At 35.4% G+C, this 19,982-nt stretch overlaps 1 protein-coding gene across 1 annotated transcript; it reads left to right on the top strand.

Annotated features, from left to right (window-relative positions):
• The first annotated feature begins 12,180 nt into the window (after positions 1–12,180).
• Positions 12,181–15,706, top strand: LOC100930009 (keratin, type I cuticular Ha4). The gene is made up of 7 exons (XM_012548295.3): positions 12,181–12,583; positions 12,677–12,759; positions 13,221–13,377; positions 14,094–14,255; positions 14,353–14,478; positions 14,641–14,861; positions 15,202–15,706. The coding sequence occupies exons 1-7, from the start codon at positions 12,236–12,238 to the stop codon at positions 15,284–15,286; spliced, it is 1,182 nt and encodes a 393-aa protein (XP_012403749.2). The 5' UTR covers positions 12,181–12,235; the 3' UTR covers positions 15,287–15,706.
• The last annotated feature ends 4,276 nt before the right edge of the window (positions 15,707–19,982 follow it).

Genomic DNA, 19,982 nt, shown 5'->3' with positions numbered 1-19,982 from the left:
CATGTTTCTCATTACTATTCATTTACTGTAATCTGCTCATCATTTGAGTGCTCCATAAAAAGCCACTTGAAAACCTGTCATTATATGGTTCCACCCTCAGATGCTAAAGCCTTGCAATAGCTGGGTCATTATGTTCGTCAGTACAATGTAAAACTGACCACACAGACAGTGGGGCTTGATTTCTGAAACACAATTACTCTTGTCTGTGGCCTCTTTTTGACTAGTTTATCTAAGAGAAAAGTTGAGGAGAAACACCTTGTTTGTCAACTTGTGAAATAGTCTAAAATGCTGGAGCTAGGGGTCTTACTTAACATATAAAATGTTAGACTACACAATGTAAGAAGCAGAAACAGTGGTGATCCTTTAGCCCTTAACCACTTTTTTGCATCCCGAATCCCCTTTATCAATTTACTGAAGCTTATACCCCTCTGAACTGCCATGGATCTGTCATAGCTGTTTGGAATACTAAAGAATATTAAGAAATATGAACTGGCACTTGAATATATTGGCTATGAATGTGAATATTTTTGACCAAGTCTTTTCAGCTGGATTTAGGCAGTGTTTGTCTCAGTTGGCTTTAGCTCTATAGGACTCAATGAGGTTTGCAGCCTTATGCCAGTTCCATTTTGGTTAACAGGGCATGAATAAATCCGGTTTTTTTTTTCCAACACACTCTAGCTATTTAATTCTTTAGCTTGACACAGAGCTCCCCATGACCAAGAAACACTTGATTCTGTCATTCTAGCTTTCTCCACAGCTCCAAAGAGTTGTTATAGGCTACACAATGGACTCAGAGCTGTTACACTAATTGTATCAAGAATTTTATCAATTCTTAGCTATACAAAGGAGAACAATTTAGAGTCAATGGTGGGATTAAAACTTTGGGAACTGGCTAAAACAAAGTCCTCAATCAAACAGCATCAGATGTGGTTGTTGATGTTAGCTGATTCCACTTCTTAAACTGAAGTTGGGCTACAGGTTTAGCATTTTCCAAGAAATAACACCTTTTAAAAATTCTTATGAAATATCTATAGGAAGGGTCTTTATTGGTGGGAAACGACAGTAGATCTTTTCTTCTTTCAGTTAAAGGGTTTTTCTATTCATTCAACAAACATTAAGTACATATCATGAGCAAGGAAACATGCTAGACATTGTGGTTACAATGACAAAACAAAACAAAAATCATACCAAATGAGAAATTTAAATTCTACTAAATATGTAGAGAAAATCTATGAAGGCAAAGAACACTAACAATTACAGGGATTAGGTCAAGAAAGATTTCTAATCAGAAGAGCCATATGGGTTGATAAGGATTCTGAGAAGTGGGGGAAAGGAGTGAGTGTATTCTAGGAATATGGGAATAGAATTTGCAAATAAATGATAGGATGAGATAGAATGTTGAGTATGGGTAATTCTTTTTTTCACTTAATAATTTTTTTTTCCAATTACATGTGAAGATAGTTTTTGACATTCACTTTTGTAAAATTTTGAGTTTCAATTTTTTTCCTCCTTCCCTTCTTTCTCTCTCCCCTCTTCAAGACAGCAAGTAATCTGATATAGACTATACATACACAATCATTTAAAACATATTTCCACATTAGTCATGTTATGAAAGAAAATCAAAACAAAAGGGAAAAATCACAAGAAGGAAAAGAAAAACCAAAAATATGAAAATAGTGTGCTTTGACTGGCATTTAATTTCTATAGTTCTTTTGTTGGATGTGATTGGCATTTTCCCTTCCATCCCATTCCATCCCAAGTCTATTGGAATTGTCTTGGATCACAGTATTGTTAAGAAAAGCATAGTTTATTTTAACACAATCTTGCTGTTACTGTATACATTGTTCTCCTGTTTTTTCTTACTTCACTCAGCATTGGTTCATGGAAATCTTTCCAGGCTTTTCTAAAATCCGCCTGCTCATCACTTCTGAACAATAGTATTCTACTACATTCATTGTCACAACTTGTTAGCCATTTTTCAATTGATGGACAATCTATTTAATTTTCAATTCCTTGCCAACACAAAAAGAGCTGCTACAAAATTTTTGCACATAAGGGTCCTTTTCCCTTTTTAACGATTTCTTTGGAATACAGACTAGTAGTGACATTCAATAATAAATGCTTTAAAGATATTTGGAATAGAGATAATTTAAGTTGGCATGAATATAATGTGACTTCTAAGTAATACATCCACTATTTAATTAATTAATATATTCAATTTTTATAATATGTTCATTTTTGGTTATACCTTTTTCCCCATACAGTGATCACTTTTTTGTAACAAAGATTTTAAACAGGATTAAAAAAGGCCAGTAAAACTAACCAAAACATTACTTGTGTCTGACATTATGTGAAATATTTGATATATATACTCTTCCACTCTTGAAAAAAAGGGAAGGAGATAGATTTTTTCCTATTTTTGGGTGAAGCCTGGTTATTACAGTTTTATAGCACTGAATTTTGTTTTATTATTTTTTTCCATTTACATTGTTGTAGTCATTGTGTATGTTGTCTTTCTGGTACTGCTAGTAGTTCTTTTAAGTCTTATGTTTTCTGAATTCTTCATTTTGTCTTTTCCTATGGTGTAATAATATTTCATTGCATTCATTAATTATAATTTGTTTAGCCATCTTTTAGTTAATGGCTATCTCCATTGCTACCACAAAAAGTGGTCATACTCACACTCATGCTGCTGAAAGAAGAGAATCAAGAGAATCACACTACTCTTCTGATTGGGCCCCCTACAAATTTGTTATCTAGCCTCATCTGGGCCCTAATTATTGCTTCCAGACAATGCTACTATAGAGCTCTAATTAATTCACTATCCCAGTTTCTACAGTGAGTCTTCTAAAACTTTTTTATCTCTCCTCAAACTTCCCCCTCACTTTAGTCTCTCAGCATTGATTTGTTTCATATTTGAACAAAAAATTTTGAGGCCCTTTAATGTGTTTCCTTTTTTCTTTTTTTCCCTTGTTTCCTAATAGATGATTTCTTTCATTCTTTCCTTTTTCTCTCTTTTCTCACATGATGAAATCGCTTTACTCCTTACCAAAGCTAGTCTATCTGTTCAAGTGATACCATTTTGTTCTATATTCTCCAACCCATTACCCACTCTGTCATCCTCACATTTTCTCTTATTTTAATATCTCCCTCTCTATTAGCAACTTTTCTACTGTCTTACAAATATGCCAATGTCTCCCCAATCCTAAAAATCCTCACTTGATCTTTCTATCCTAGTGAAACACCATCCTATTTCTTTCATGTTTTTGGTAGCTAAATTCCTGGAAAAGATCTAAATGTCTCCATTTTCTCTCATTTCATTCTCTTCTTAACCCCTTATGTTCTGACTTGGTACCTTATCATTACACTGAAATGATCTCTTGGTTACCAAGTCCAATGACTTTTTCTCAATCCTCATTCTCTTTAATCTCTCTGTAACCTTTGAGAATTTTGATTATTTTTTTCTTTGTTGATACTCTTTTCTCTAGTTTTTCAGGTTTTATTTCTGGTTTTACTTATATCTAACCATCCCATTGCATCTCATCTTTGCTAGATTCTTTTCCAGATCATACCCTTTATAATCACAGGCTCTGCCTTGGGTCCTTTTTTCTTTTCTCTTTGTACTACTTCATTTAGTGATCTCATCTGCTTCCATAGATTTTATTACCATCTTGAAGTGGATTTCTTTGACAAAGAGACCTAATTCAGTTTCAATTGATCAATGATGGACAGAAGCAGCTACAGCCAAAGAAAAAAAAACACTGGGAAATGAATGTAAACTGTTTGCATTTTTGTTTTTCTTCCCGGGTTACTTCTACCTTCTGAATCCAATTCTCCCTGTGCAACAAGAAAACTGTTTAGATCTGCACACATACATTGTATCTAGGATATACTAGGACATATTCAACATATATAGGACTGCTTGCCATCTAGGGGAGGGGGTGGAGGGTGGGAGGGAAAAATCGGAACAGAAGTGAGTGCAAGGGATAATGTTGTAAAAAAAAATTACCCAGGCATGGATTCTGTCAATAAAAAGTTACTATAAAAAAAAAGATTTTATTACCATCTTGATGTTGTTAATTTTCAAAACTATCTTTCCTGCCCCAATCTCTGTGCTAATGTTTAATCTCACAATTCTAATTGCCTTTCAGTCATTTTGAAATGATGTACAGTTGAAATCTTAAACTCAATATATCCAAAACAGAGCTCATGATCTTCACCTTAAAACCTCTCCTGCTCCTACCTTCCTTTTTATTGTAGAGGGTAACAATATCATCCCCTCAGTCTCTCAGACTCACAACCTAGGAGTCATTCTGGATTCCTCACTGTCTCTCCCCCACCCCATATTCAAGCTGTTGCTAAGAACTGTCAATTTTCACTTTGCAACATCTTATATATGGTCCCTTCTACTCCTCTGACATTGTCACTACTTTAATGCAGACCTTCATCACCTCCCACCTAAATTATTGCAATAGCTTGTTTATGGGTCTGCCTGACTCAAATCTCTATTCTAAAATATTCTCCATTCAGCTGCTAAAGCGATTTTCCTAAGACACAGGTAAAATCATGTCATCCCCCTACCAATAAACTGCAGTAGCTTTTTATTGCTTCTAGGATCAAATACAAAATGCTGTTTGCCATTCAAAACTCTTCATAACTTAGCCCCTCCTACCTTTCTAGTCTTCTTATATCTTAAAGCCCCATATTGGACTCTTCAATCCAGTAATCTCCTCCATTTCTGGTCTCATCCATGTCTTGGCTTTGGACATTTTCTCTTTGTCACTCCCCCATGTCTGAAATGCCCTCCTTCCTCAGATCCTCCTTAGTTTTCTTTAAGTCCCAATGTCATCTTTGACAGTTTTCTGGGTATTAGGTGAAACTTCAATTATTTTAAATTGCATTTTTATTAGTTATTTGGAACAATCTTTTATAACTTACTTTTAAGAATTTGCAATTCTTCTTAATAACTATTCATAATTATTGACTACTTTCCTAGTTGAGAAATGGCTTTTATTGTGAATTTTCTATGTAGCCTGGATATCAGAGATATTTGATGTAATTTCCCCTTAATTTTCAAGTAATCAGGATGATATATTTTATTGGTTATAATAACTATATTTCTTATGTAGTTAAGAATTTCCCCCCCATTCATAGTTGTGAAAAGCATCTGATTTTCTTCTCTTCTAATTTTTTAAATGATGTGACCACATTTATTTTTGTTCCCTCCCTTCCCCCCTCCCTTTTTTTTCTTAACATTTTATTGACGTTATTTGTTTTTACTTTGGCTTCAATTCTATTAATAACTGGAATTTAAATAGTTATTATATAACTTTAAGTTTTCTAAAACAGTACACAAAATGATATTATTTGAGCCTCACAAAAGCTCTGTGAGGTAGATATTATTATTATTATTATTCATATTATTTGGATCAAGAATTTGAGATAAACAGAGGTTAGTTAAGTGATTTACCCAGGTCACATAACTAGAAAGTGTCTCAGGTCATTCCAATTCCATGTTTTGCGCTGTATCCATGATGCTTTCTCTCATTCTTTTAGAGCATTACTCCTTATAATAAATAATAAAAAAATAGTAATTCAACAAAACTAACCAATTCATTAACCAAGCCTAGTGGGAGTATGACGTGTTCTACATCCTTAGTCCCCTACTATGAAAGGAGGTTAGTGCATCATTATATTTCTTTTTCAGGACTGAGCTTCATCAAAATTCCATAATTTTCATTTTCAACTTTGTTGTTCTTGTTTGCACTTACATCATGGTAGTTGTTGTATATATTGTTTTGTCTGGTTATTTCACTTTGCATCAGTTTATGTAAGTCTTTCCATTTATTCCTTGTTTTTCATACTAATTCTTTCTTATGGTAATGATCACATTGTGATGGGTATCCGTCCATCATATCCATATCCATAAACAATTTGTTAAGCTATTCTCTAATCAACAGATCTTTACTTTGTTTCCAATTTTCTGGTATTACAAAAAGTGCTACTCTAAATATTTTGGAACATTTCTTTTTAAACTTGACTTTCCTAGAGAATATGTCTTGTGACAGAATCTCTAAGTAAAAACATAGGGATATTTTAGTCACTTTCTTCACATGATTCCAGACTGATTTTTAGATTGGAAATTTCATAGATTGACCAAAAGTTCACTAGTGTGTCTTTCCACAACACTGCCATTATTGAACCATTATTATATTTTGTTATCTTTTATCTTATTTAAATTTCAATTAATTAAATTAGTTATTTATATTTTAATTTTATCTAATCTATTATATTTTATTTTCCAATTTTTTAAGTGTGAGATGAAATTTAAAAATTTTTGATTTTCATTTCTTTTGCTATTAGTGAACTAGATGATGTGATCATATTCATTTTTGGTCCCTCTTTTATTTTTTTTTTTTAACATTTTATTGACATTATTTGCTCATTTATCAATTTCAATTCTCTTCCCCCCTTTTTTATTAAAGGTTTTTATTTTCAAAACATATGGACAGATAATTTTTCAACATTGACCCTTGCATAGGCTTGTGTTCCAAATTTTGCCTTCTTTCTCTCCACCCCATCCCCTAGATGGCAAGCAATCCAATATATTCAATTTCAATTCTCAATGTAATTGCTACTAATAACTGGAATTTATATAGTACATTAAGGCTTCTAAAATAGTTTCTAAATATGATCTTATTGAGCCTCATAAAAACTTTGGGAGGTAGTTGCTTTTATTATTCATATTTTATGGATGAGAATCTGAGGTAAACAGGTTAATTCATATTATTAGTTCAGTTGCTCATATCATTGTTCATAGTTTGCAATTCTTCTTTTATGATTTATCTCTTTTGATCACTTAAATGCAATATTTGGTAGCATATGTCATTGAAAATGGCTTTTGATAGCAGAGCTATTTGGTGGAATTCCGACCCCCCCCCCAAATCATCAGTTTCTCTTCTTATCCTAGTTGCTTTGATTTTGTTAGTTCCCAAACTTTTCAATTTCACAGTATAGAAAATATCTTTTAAAAAAATCCTTTGTAATCTCTCTTATTCCATTTTTGGTTAAGAATTATCTATCTAGACATAGTTATTATCTACTTGAGTTCCTCCTTTTTCTCCTCCTCCATCTTTTCCTCCTTTTCCTCTTCCTCCTCCTCCTTCTTTTCTCCTTCTCCTCATCATCCTCATCATCCTCTTCACCCTTCTTTTCATTCTTCTTCTCTTTCTCCTCCTCCTCCTCTTATTCTTCCTCCTCCGCCTCCTCTTCTTGTTCTTCTTGTTCTCCTCCTCCTCCTCCTCCTCTTCCTCCTCCTCTTTCTCTTCCTCTTCCTCCTCCTCTTCCTCTTTCTCCTCCTCGTTCTCCCTTCTTTTTACTTTGATCAATAGATACATATTAATCATCTATGGGGAAGCCAGTATGGCTAATACTGGGAATTAAAAAAATTTTGGATTCAAATCCTGTCTCTGACACATTAGCTTTATAATTAGGGGCAAGAGACATTCTCATGTTCAGCATAATTCTTTAAGTCACAAAGTTATAGCTAAGTTGTTGATCTTCATTAGTGGAGGAAGTTTTCACACTAATGAAATTAAATGCCAGAATAGATGAAAACATTGAGGAAATCCAGAGGATCAGGTTGGGTTACATCCTTTCATCCTGATACTGGCTTGTGCTTATAAAAATACAGATTCTTGGAATGCCAGAGAAATATAATTATTTAATTGGGAATAGGATCTTTAGTTATAGTTGCCTTTTTAGACTTGAGGCACTTATAATGCATCACTGGCCTTAACTGTCAAGGGAAATCCCAGGGGGTATTATAGGCTAGCCTTCTCCTATGCCAATGACCTCCTAATTATTTCCATTATTTATTCCTCACTACAAACCTTTGAGATTGGTCATGTTTATATCCCTAATTTACTCTGCTCATTCGACTGAAAGGGTAGTCTGTTTGTGACTATAGTCAGAGTCTGGATCAGAACTCACAAGAACAAATTTATACTTTTTTTTCCAAATTGATTTCTTGAATGTATAACATTGGGTTTCCAAGTGACTTAAAAAAACTCAACAGAAAAATCTATTTTAAAATTAGATCGCTTGTCTCACCCAGTAGTGTTTACCTTGTTAACTAGGAAGACCAAAATTAAGATTTCAGATCTTTCTATTTATTTTAGTGACAATCAAAGCAAAATCATAGGATATTGAAATGGAAGGGATCTTAGAGGTCATCCAAGTTTTTACATGTCATAGATGAGGAAGTGGGTATTCTGCAAAGTCAAATGCTTTGCTTAACATCATATGCATAACAAGGAACAAAACCTGGATTCAAATCTAAACTCTCTGACTCTGGATTTAGGGGTCTTTACATTTTACCTCTTATTCCATCAACATTTAATAAGTCTTTACTATGAGATGTGCATCATGCTGGGCACTGGGGATACCAAATACAAAACCAAAAATTCTTTCTTCAAGTGGTTTACAAAGAGTTATTAGATCAAAGAGGAAATACAGAAAATTCCAAAAAATTACAAGATATTTGGATTGACATTTTGAAAAAAAAATAACAAAAACTATCCAGTTAGATTGAAATTTTGTAATAGGCAAGAAAGGAAAAAAGCTTGTCTCTGTGACAACTTTCCTTAGAGTTAGAAAACCTAGGTTTGAATCTCATTTCTGCTTCCTGTATAATCTTGGCCAAATAAACTTTTTTTGATCTTAGTTTGGCCTGTAAGATGGGCACTTTATTATATTATTTCTAACTCTAACTTTTTGTTATCCTATGAATTTATCCTAGCATTTATTTCATGTCCAGTTTGTGCATAGCGAACAGAAATGTTTGCATTTTCTTGAAACTTTGGAGGATTGAGTCATTTTGGCAGTTCTCAATTTACTCCAAATATAAGATTCTTTCAGAGGTAATCTGATTAGGAAGAAAACAAATGCACATTGCTGTTTCATATTTTATACAGCTGAATATTTTTAGAGACTGTGGTTTAATCAGTGTGAGGCACTTCCTTAGATCCCAACCCATCATCTTAGTTGCTGAGTCTTATTAAGTTGTCCAAGTTGTCTTAGCATAGATATAACTTTTCCAAGGTCACACAGCTGATAAATGTCACAGGTGGAATTTGAACCTCAGGTTCCTGACTCTCAACCTAATACTCCCCTCCCCCAGTGGTGTCAAAATCAAATAGAAACTGGGATCACCAAAATGTACATAAAGAATTTTGTAGGCTACACATTGACTTAGAAAACCACATGGTAACATTATCTATATTTTATTTTGTTTTTATTCTTAAATATTTCTCAAATAATTTTAATCTACTTAGGGCTCATTCTGGAGTGTTATAAGCTGTAATTCAGATCCTCTGGCATATGTTTAACACCTTTGTAGAGTACCAAATTGATTCTTTGATACTTGACAATAAATATCTTTTCTTTAAACATCCAAAAAGGCCCTCTACGTAGGCTACTTGAGTCATGGTCTGCAGTATGGAATTTCTGCTATATTAGCTAGAAAACTAATCATCCAGTTTAACCTCCAACATTACTGAGAGGTGAGTTAAGAGTTGTCTCATTTTCAGCATATGTTTAATGATAAAATGAAATGTAGCACTGGTAAAAAATCTTGAAAAGAAAGATCTTTGCAAGAGTCTGGAAATATCCCTTATTAATAAGTAGAATAGGAGCCAACCTGATAAAGAACTTCTTTGAATTTAGCTAGGGAAAGAAAGAGGATATAGAAAAAAAAGTAAGGAAGGAAGGAAAGAGAGAAAGATGGAAGAAAAGAGGAAAGGGAAGAAAGAAAAAATGAAGGAAGGAAATAAATAAATATAGGTATATACAACTTTTATTAAACATGCTAATCATTGTGCTAAGTCCTGGGAATACAAATAGAATCTTCTTCCTATCTTCAATGAATTTTCTTTTTAATAGGATAGTGTGTGTGTGTGTGTGTGTGTGTGTGTGTGTGTATACATACATACACACATAAATGTATAAATACATGAAGCTGAAAAGACAAATGACATTTGGAAATCTTCTATACATAAATATACATGTATATATATATATATATATATATATACACACACACACACATATATACTTCTTTTGGTGGGCAGATTAATCAGTCAAGAAACCTCTATTAAGCAATTATTGTGTACCAAACAATGTGCTAAGTGTTGAGGATACAAGAAGGGCAAAAAGTAGTCTCAGCCTTCAAGGAATGAACATTAATGGTGAAGGGACTGACAGGCCATGTATGGTCGGGGATGAGGGAAAAATTTGTAGCCTCTTGTCTGGAGAGATGTTCCTGTTGTTGGGCTATAGAAGAGTCAAATAACTAATCTGATCCTAAGGATTTGAAAGAGTGAATGTAATTCCCAGAGCCTATAATTCCATCATCACAGATTGCAAAGAGTAGCCCATTTTATCAATATGTAAATTTTTTTCACTAAAACCAGTTTTGATATATTGGATTATGTCACTTGATATACTATACTATGATTTTATTGATGTGGGAGCTTTCTCTGTTGACTCAGGGAAATCCATTTTTTATGGTAGAGATGATCTTTGAGAAGTACTGTGACTGATCTGAAGACAAACTGATAAAGGATTGTTAGCAAGACTGATCATTTAATGATGATCTGTCCCCCATCCTGGGGGAGAGTCTTTTCATGTTAGGACCTGCCAGAACTAGTACTCTGTTGGCATTACCATTGAGAACCTAGAGTTGACTCTGTGCTATAATATAAGGGCAAGATTCTAGAATGTAAGCTTCTTGAGGGTAGGGATGATTTTTCATTTTGTATTTATATTCCCTGTACCTTTGCCTGATTATTGGATTGAATTGAATTTGATTACATATACCTTATTGGGCAAAATTTTTGCATGCATGTAATTTTTTGATATTTCTTCTAAAGCGATTTCATTTTAGGAGCATGTCCTATATGGAGGTTCAATATAAGGTGCATTCTTTTACAAAGAAGAGAAATAATAAGGGAATATTAGCATATTGGATAATCCATTTTGAAAGAAGTAAGGATACCATTGTGAGAAATATGGAAGGCAATCTGGAGGGAAGAGAGAACCAGATTTGGAGTTAGAGGACATGATTTCAAATCCTACCTGCCATTAATTCTTACATGATTTTGGACATAATCACTTAACTTTTCTGGGTATTAGTTTATATTTATATTTATATCCACACTTAAATCTCTACCTCTATGTCTATGTTTACATCTACATGTCTATGTTATTGTCTTTCTCTATTATATCTCCATAGATAATATCTTGAATGAGGGGGATTAGGCTAAATAATCTCTATGGCCCTTTTCAGTTCCTACAATCAACTTCTCATTTAATTATGTACCTATTTTGGTAATCCCCATTGGCGATTCCCTTTAATTCTTTGATATTATAATCCATTCCCAAGTCATTTTCCTTTGAACATGTTCATTTCCTTTAGCTTTCTCAGTGAGATTTTGTTGATTTCTAGAACTAGACCTGGGTACATTTCCTGTTCATTTGGGTGATTCTTTGATTTTCTTTTCAAATTACCTGACTCTCTACTTTCTAAACATCAGCATTCATTTTCCTCAGTTGTCAATTTCCCAAAGATCCCAAAGAATCAACAATTCACTCAAGTGACTATAGAGATACTTGTTTCTAACATTCACCGAGTTTCTATAGTTATTCTCAACTCTAGTGGTATTTTTCTCAACATCAGCTCTGGGAAAAACATTAGAAAGGAAAAAAAAAAAAGTATACAAAAGCCTCCTCAGTTTCCATTCTTTTCACGGAAATTAATGCTAGAACTTGAATAATAAAGGGAACATCTGATACACATGTAGCTCTACTTTAGGCTGGGAGGTCAGGGTTCCTTGCTGTCCTCAGATCTGAGTCATGAAGACTGCCTTTTAGGACTGTGATGATCCTGTATCTTTAAAGACAACAGATGAGGCACTTATTTCTCCACCAATAGCATCTATGAAGAGTCCTGACCTAGCACAAGCCAGAGTGGAGACTTTTATGAGATGAGGCAGGACTCTTTGAAGGTCTCTAACCAGAGTATTTTTGGAAAAAAATTGACCAAAAGTGAAGGAAGGAAACAATGCTAGATGATGAGCTCACACCCACTTCTTGGGGTATAAAAGGACCAGAGAGCCAGGTAGACCTCACACACCTTGATCATTGTACTACCCTTCCAACCACCCTACTCATCATCATGCCTTACACCTGCTGCCTTCCCAGCATCAGCTGCCATACCACCTGTGCTTCTAGGCCCTGTTTGCCTTCCAGTTGCCACGGATGCACCCTCCCTGGAGCTTGTGACATCCCTTCCAATGTGGGCAACTGTGGATGGTTCTGTGAAGGTGCCTTCAATGGCAATGAGAAGGAAACCATGCAGTTCCTCAATGACCGCCTGGCCAACTACCTGGAGAAGGTGCGGCAGCTAGAGACTGAGAATGCTGAGCTGGAGAGTAGGATCCGGGAGTGGTGCCAGCAGCAGGTCCCCTATGTCTGCCCAGACTACCAGAACTACTTCAGGATCATTGAGGAGCTCCAGCAGAAGGTAACAGCTTGGGACAGTGAAACCATTTATTTAAAAGCTAGTAGGAGATTTTGAAGTCTAAGGGTTACTTAATGTGGGCTCTTTCATTTCCAGATCCTGTGCACTAAGTCTGAGAACACCAGGCTAGTGGTGTGTGTTGACAATGCCAAGCTGGCCTCTGATGACTTCCGAACCAAGTGAGTTTGAGTAGGAGGAAAGAAAATAATGTCTCCCATTGAAGAAAAATTCTCAACATTAGAATTGAATTGCAAAATGGAATCCAGAAAAAATAATTAAACAGAGAAATGGAGCTATAGAGAAGGAAATAATCTTTTCTTTTGTTTTGTTTTTTGGATAACAAAACAGCTTTGACCAATGTTGTCCAGAGGAGTCTCAGACAATTGCTTTTTAATTCAACTTTTTGATCACTGGGACAATTTTGTCTCCTTTCTAACTCCTCTTTGTAGGGCTGGAAAGAAAGAAATTGAAAAAAAATTTCCAGTAGAATATAAACTACTTAAGTATAGGTCCTGGCTTATTTTTGTCTTTGAGTCCTTAGCATTTTCATAGCATCTGATGCAAAACTACAAAGTTAAAAAAAGTTAAGGCAATATTATTCAACTCACGTTTTTCCTTTGCTTATCACCTGCACTTAAAGGTATGAGACTGAGCTGTCCCTGCGCCAGCTGGTGGAATCTGATATCAACAGTCTGCGCAGAATCCTGGACAATTTGACTCTGTGCAAGTCTGACCTGGAGGCCAAAGTGGAGTCCCTGAGAGAGGAGCTTGTTTGCCTAAAGAGTAACCATGAGGAGGTGAGAAAAAAAATCTGCAAAGAAAACATTTTTGGGTGTAGTGAACAGACAGTCAATCTGCTGGATGACAGACAGCAAAGGTACTTGCTTGGTTACTCACTTGTAAGTACCAGCGAATTAAGATGGAAAATTTATTTAAAGATGTGGAACTAGATAAGTAGATAGATACATAGAGATACATAAGTAGATAGAGTTTTTACTAAGAAGTTGCTTTATACTTGGTATTTTGCTAAACAGCGAGGATACAAATAAAAATAACTCCTACCCTCAAGGAGCTGACATTTTAATGGGGAAAAGGCAAGAGGTGCTGAAAAATGAGGCTGGGGAAGAGATTACAAAATGTGGAACTTATTTGGTCCACAGAAAGATTGCGAAGCAAAAGGTTCATTTACTGGGGTGGAGGGAAAGTAATAGAGACAAGGAGGGAATTCAAATTTCTGTTGGGGTAGACATGGTTGGAAAGTGGGAACTAGTCATTTATTTTCAAATATCTGTCTGAAGCAAAGTTGTTTAAGGGACTAGGATGAGAATCTGGGCTAAGTAAATCTTACTTTTTAAAAGTCCTTCATTGACTACATAGCATCGCATAGAAATGATTTGCAGGTCTAGTTTTTTTTTTTTAAATCTTATTTTTCAAGTTCTTTCTCATCCTCTCACCTCCATACCTCCATCCAGGAAAAGAAATATACTCATGTGTTCCATTTTTTTTCATTTAGGAGGTCAACTCCCTGCGTACCCAGCTTGGTGATCGACTCAACGTGGAGGTGGATGCTGCCCCAACTGTGGACTTGAACAGGATCCTGAATGAGACTCGGGCTGAGTATGAGGCTGTGGTGGAGAACAACCGCAGAGATGTGGAGGAATGGTTCACCACTCAGGTAAGGATCTAGCCCATGGCCACTGCACAATTAGAAACTTTCTGGGGCCTTGAGGATCATATGCTCACCTTTTTGCTCTCCTTTTGTGACATTTCAGACAGAGGAACTGAACAAGCAGGTGGTGACTAGCTCTGAACAACTGCAGAACTGCCAGGCTGAGATCATTGAGCTGAGACGAACTGTCAATGCTCTGGAGATTGAGCTGCAGGCTCAGCACAACCTGGTGGGTAATTTTCAGCTCTGATACTTAACCTTTGAGGTAAAACTGAGTCACTTATCAACCATATAGTCACGAAACTCTAGGCTTGGAGCTTCCATGGAACTATATGGGAAATTCCTTTAGAAGAGCACCTCCTCTGACATTTTCTTCTCTTTTCCATCCCAGAGAAACTCTTTGGAAAATACACTGACCGAGTCCGAGGCCCGTTACAGCTCCCAGCTGTCCCAGCTACAGTGTATGGTTTCCAATGTCGAGTCCCAGCTGGCTGAGATCCGTGGCGATCTGGAGCGACAGAACCAAGAGTACCAGGTTCTCCTGGATGTTAGAGCCCGGCTAGAGTGTGAGATCTCCACATACCGTAACCTGCTGGAGTGTGAGGACTGCAAGTAAGTGTCATGCCAGAAATTTTTGTAAAAGTCTATCTCTGTCTCTGTCCCTATCTCTCTTTTTCTCATACATCCATACACACAAACATATACTGAAATTAAAAAAAAATGTACAGATCTTCCTGTTAAACATTGTCTAGGACACACACACACACACACACACACACACACACATATATATATATGTCTACTTTTAGTTTTCTCTGACTTAATTCAGCCATTCAAAACCCACTGGTGACTAAACCTAAAGTTTAATGAAATTTGTGACCTTTGTTCTTAGAGGGATTTTTCATAGACCATTCCCATTCTCAACCTAACCTAAACAATTGTCTTTTTCCAGGCTGCCTTGCAACCCTTGCGCCACCACCAATGCCTGCGGTAACTCCTGTGGTGGCTGTGGCAGATCTTGTTCCCGCATTTGTTGAAGTCCCATCTTTCAGTCTCACTATGTAAACCCATGATGGGAAAGGTCATTTGATCCCGACTTCTGACTTTGCTCAGTTCTCAAAGCCATTTGCAATATTTTGGTTCTTTTCCCATCATCCCCACTTCTGTCAACTACACCACCATTTTCAGGATCTCCCACATACTGCAGTGAGTTCCAGAGCCAACACCAAGAATAGCATCATCGACTCCCAATTGGTTGGAACAATCCTTAATGGAAAGCATTAAAGCCTCTTAATTTCTGATGATGCCCAACTCCCTATAACTTCGTCATGGGCTATTACTTTGGGGCGTTTCCTGTACAGATGGTGTTTCCACCTTCCTTGCATCTTCAGCATCTTCTGGAATGCAAGGAGGCACCTTCATTTACCTTCCAATAAACTTTATTTCTTTGCATTATAAATGTCATTCTCATCCATGTTTACTCTCTGAAATGCATTCTTCATGTATGTCTCATAAAAAACCTTCCTAGTCAAGAGAATGAAATGTTTTCTATGCTCATCATTATATACTATGGACAAACAGTGATCAAAAGTTAAGGGGCAATCCCCAAAATGATTTAGGGTGACTGTCCCAGAAAACATCTACAAAAGTCTATTTTATGCTATCCTTGCCACCTTCTTCCTCCATATCATTAAATGGAACCCAAATCAGGGCTGCATTCCTCATCATTCATTTCCTTCTGCCAATCATTTGATGGAAACAACTGTAAAGTCACTAATGACACCTTCTAATCAAACAAAAAAAATTATCTCTCCAAGTCTTTCTCTTCTGGTGTTTTTTTCTTTTTCTCTTCTGATTTTTTGACATGGCAAATATTGAACTTTATTATTCTCCTGCCCCAACTTAACCTCAGCCACATATGAAGATGGCCATGTCTTTAATCTTGCCATTACCCATAAATATTCTACTTCCAGGATCATTAATGCTGAAATTTCTTTAGTGGATCAAGGTCTCCTATCATTTCCCCACTCTGTGCTTTACTTTGTGCTTATTGTGACTTGCAATATTCTTTATACTTTCCCAAGACTTCACTTTTCTCCTTTCTCAATCTCAGTCTACTAGTGAACTTGTTTAATTCTAAACTATTCTCCATTCTTGAATCTCTTGATTCCTGGTCCTCCTATTCTGCCATATTTTGCTCTGCTGTTTTTTTTTTTTTTTTTTTTTTTTTTTGCCAAACCCCAATCTTACATTACTTCCATCATCCAACTTCTCTATTCCTACTAATGTGCTGCACCATGAATCTGGAGAAAATCATATAACTTAGCTGACTGGATCCACTATAAATTTGTTAATTAATATCAACTGGGCCCTCACTGGTACAAGGAAATGCTTTACTTCTCCTCAGCTGATTTTCCATCACATTAATCACATTGATTGGTCCAAATCTTTTCTACACTTGTAATGCTATTTTGCAGTTTCCCTGTCAGTAGGCTAAGCATTAGCATTAAGGTTCACTCAGTAGACTCTATAACTCTTAACTGTGTCATCTTCCTATTCAAATGACATAGCAAGAACAATGATTCCAAAACATTTCTCCCATAAATCCAGGTCACACTCTTCCATCAATATACCAGCTGTCTGTCTGTCTCTCTCACACATACACACACATACAAAATTCACAGCTGGAAGTGGTATCTAGGCTAGATGAGTGGCTCTATTGATAATCTAGGCTGTTCTGTTTCTGGATTTGGAGTGCTCTGCATGTGGTCTTGGTTTACTTCTCATAGATAAATGGGTTGCTTTGGTTGATTACTATAACTGAGCTGCTCTGCTGCCAGCTTGGATTATTATTTTTTTTTGGTCAGCTGGATTTTCTCTTTGAGGTGTTTTTTTTTTAATTTTTTTCCTCCTACTTCCTATTTCAAACTCAGCTGAAGTTCTTTTTCAGAAAGAGCAGAGACCCTTAGCCTAGGATTGGAAGAAATGTTTCTAGTTTTGGAGTGAGGAACATTTATTAAGTACTTAATACTATGTTCCAAGTACTGTGTTAAGCACTTTACAAATTTACAGAAAAAGGAAAATGACAAATTTCCTTTTTTAATTATAATTTTATTTTTTTCTGTTTATACATGTACATTCATTTTTTAAAAACACACATTGTTTTATGAATCATATTGGGAGAGAAAAATCAGATGATTTGAAATGAATGAAATGAAATGAAAAAGACATGAGAGGAAAAAAACAGAAGAAAAAGGAAAAAAAAGTGAAGATGGCGTGTGTTGAGTTACAGAAAATGACAAATTTCTGAGGAAATATAGGAAAATTGTTACACCAATGAGATATTGGTGGAGTTGTGAACTGATCCAACCATTCTGGAGATCAATTTAGAATTAGGACCAAAAGGTTATAAAAGTATATACCCATCGATGGAGTATACTCTTAGATGTATACTCCAAGGAGATCAAATAAAAAAGAAAAGGACCATATGTATAAAAAACTTATTGTACATCTTTTTGTGGCTGCAAAGAATTGGAAATCTAGGGAAAGCTCATCAATTGAGGAATGGCTAAATAAGTTATAGCATGTGAATATGATGTAAAAATATTCTGCTGTAAGAATTGATGAAGAGAATGATTTCAGAAAACTTGAGAAAACTTTTATGAGCTGATATAAAGTCAAGGGAGTAGAACCAGGAGAACAGTGTACATGATAACAGCAATATTGTAAGAATAATGAAGTTGAATTTAAAACATTAATTTTGAAGGATGGAGCTGAAAAAGAACATTCTAGGTATATGGAACAGATTATGTGAATGCAATGATACGAAGATAGGGATTCTATACATTAAGTTTGATTGGAATATAGAGTCCTTAAAGGGAAAATAATGTAAGAAAAGTCTGGGAAGGTAGAGTAAATTCTAATTATGGAAGGCCTCAAATACCTGGCTGGATCAATTTATATTTTATTTTGGAGACAATAGGGAGTCATTGAAAATTTTTTGGTCAGAGGAATGTCAAGATCAGATTTGTTCCTATAAAGATTATTTTGGCACCTGTGTAGAAGATGGATTCCTCGAAGGAAAGGCTATATCTAGGGAAACTAATTAGCAAGCTATTGTAATAGTCTAGTTAATACACTATGAATAAACGCCTAAATGAAAGAAATTGAAGAGGCAAAATCAATAAGACTTGTATGTTGATTGAAATACAGGGTGAAGGAGAAATAAGAATCTTTGAGATGAGTGACTTTTATTCTTTACCTAGTGTTATTTCTTTTTGTCTATGTGAACATAGTCCCTGACATTATTCTTCTTCTCCTCCTTCAACCCCATCTCATAAAACCACCTCAGGTTAACTACCTTATTTGAAAGAATGTGATAAAAATTTAAGCTTATATAATGTGTAAGATTTACAAAGCATTTTCTCCATACTAACCCTTTGAGATAAGTAGTACAAGTATCTTTATGTGTATTTTCTAGGTGAGAAAACTAAGGCTAAGAGAAGTGAAGTGATCCAAGGACCACATGGGTATCTGGGATAGAATTTGAATGCAGATATCTTGACTCTACGCCCAGGCTTTTTTAATGCCTGGAACTTGTTCATACTAAGGTATAAATAATTGACAATCTCTCATAGAGGTACTTATAATTTTATTAAAAACAATCATAAGGAAATTTCTAGTGGTGGATTTTTCAGATGTTAGTCTTAGGTAGGTAGAAGGGTTGTTTAGAGGATATGGCAGTGAAACTTTTCTGAATCCATAGGGAGATGGCTGACTAGTTTGTCCATATAGAAGCCCTGCCCTACAGCTACTGATTGACAAGTGTAGGTATCATCTTATCCTCCGAGATACTATTATTTCTCTAAAAAGAATCTTTAAATCTCAAAAACAATTTATCTATGTCCAGATCCTGTACTGTGGTGTTGGTCACAATGGCTTAACCTTGGGTTGGTTGATATTTTGTTTATTCATGATGTTTACCCCAGACCCACTGAGTTTTTACTCAGTTAAAGTTTAATATGGGTTGAAGTTGACTATAAAAAGAATAAATGAAAAGTAATAGAAACAAGGAGAGGTTAATAACTTTGTTACACCCTTCCTCATCCCAAGCTCACTCAGTCAGAACTATATGATATGATTATAATTCTGTAATAACAATAATTAAACATTGCTTAACATCTATGGAACAGGCATAGCATCTTGAATACTGGGTGCAGATCATAGAAAGTTGTGGTTCTTCACTTCTTTTATTGAGATAGAATAAATACCTATGAATACACAGACAAGCTTGGCAGAATTGGCTAGAGACCAAAAAGATAGTTTTTTTCTTTCTTTTTTTTAAAAAAGAGATTTCTGTGTTTTTCTTCTCTTCTTTCTTCTCTCCCTCCTTCCCTCCCTCTCTCTTCCCTCTTTCCCTTCCTTTCTTTCTCCTTCCTTCCTTCCTTCCTTCCTTCCTTCCTTCCTTCCTTCCTTCCTTCCTTCCTTCCTTCCTTCCTTCCTTCCTTCCTAAAATTTGGACAATTAAAAAGGGAAAATGGAGAAAAATGGAAAATCTAGTTATTTACTACTTGAAATGTGACTTTTATCATCTCTCCCCAACCCTCTTCTCATTTCAATTTCTATTCATTTTGTTATTTTTCAATACATATTTTGTTCTCTTAAAAATGTCTTTATTTCTCAATGAATAACCCTTCCAATTCTGTATCCCCCCACTATCCCTTGCAATAGAAA

This window comes from Sarcophilus harrisii, chromosome 4 (assembly GCF_902635505.1).
Source record: "Sarcophilus harrisii chromosome 4, mSarHar1.11, whole genome shotgun sequence".
Lineage (NCBI taxonomy): Eukaryota > Metazoa > Chordata > Mammalia > Dasyuromorphia > Dasyuridae > Sarcophilus > Sarcophilus harrisii.
Note: the sequence above shows the minus strand (reverse complement) of the source record. Positions and strands in the feature narration are given on the sequence as shown.

Coding starts and splice junctions, on each gene's coding strand:
- LOC100930009 (XM_012548295.3), top strand. CDS start 12,236: ATGCCTTACACCTGCTGCCTTCCCAGCATCAGCTGCCATACCACCTGT. Junction 14,256..14,352: donor AGGAATGGTTCACCACTCAG/GTAAGGATCTAG, acceptor GTGACATTTCAG/ACAGAGGAACTGAACAAGCA. Junction 14,862..15,201: donor CTGGAGTGTGAGGACTGCAA/GTAAGTGTCATG, acceptor GTCTTTTTCCAG/GCTGCCTTGCAACCCTTGCG.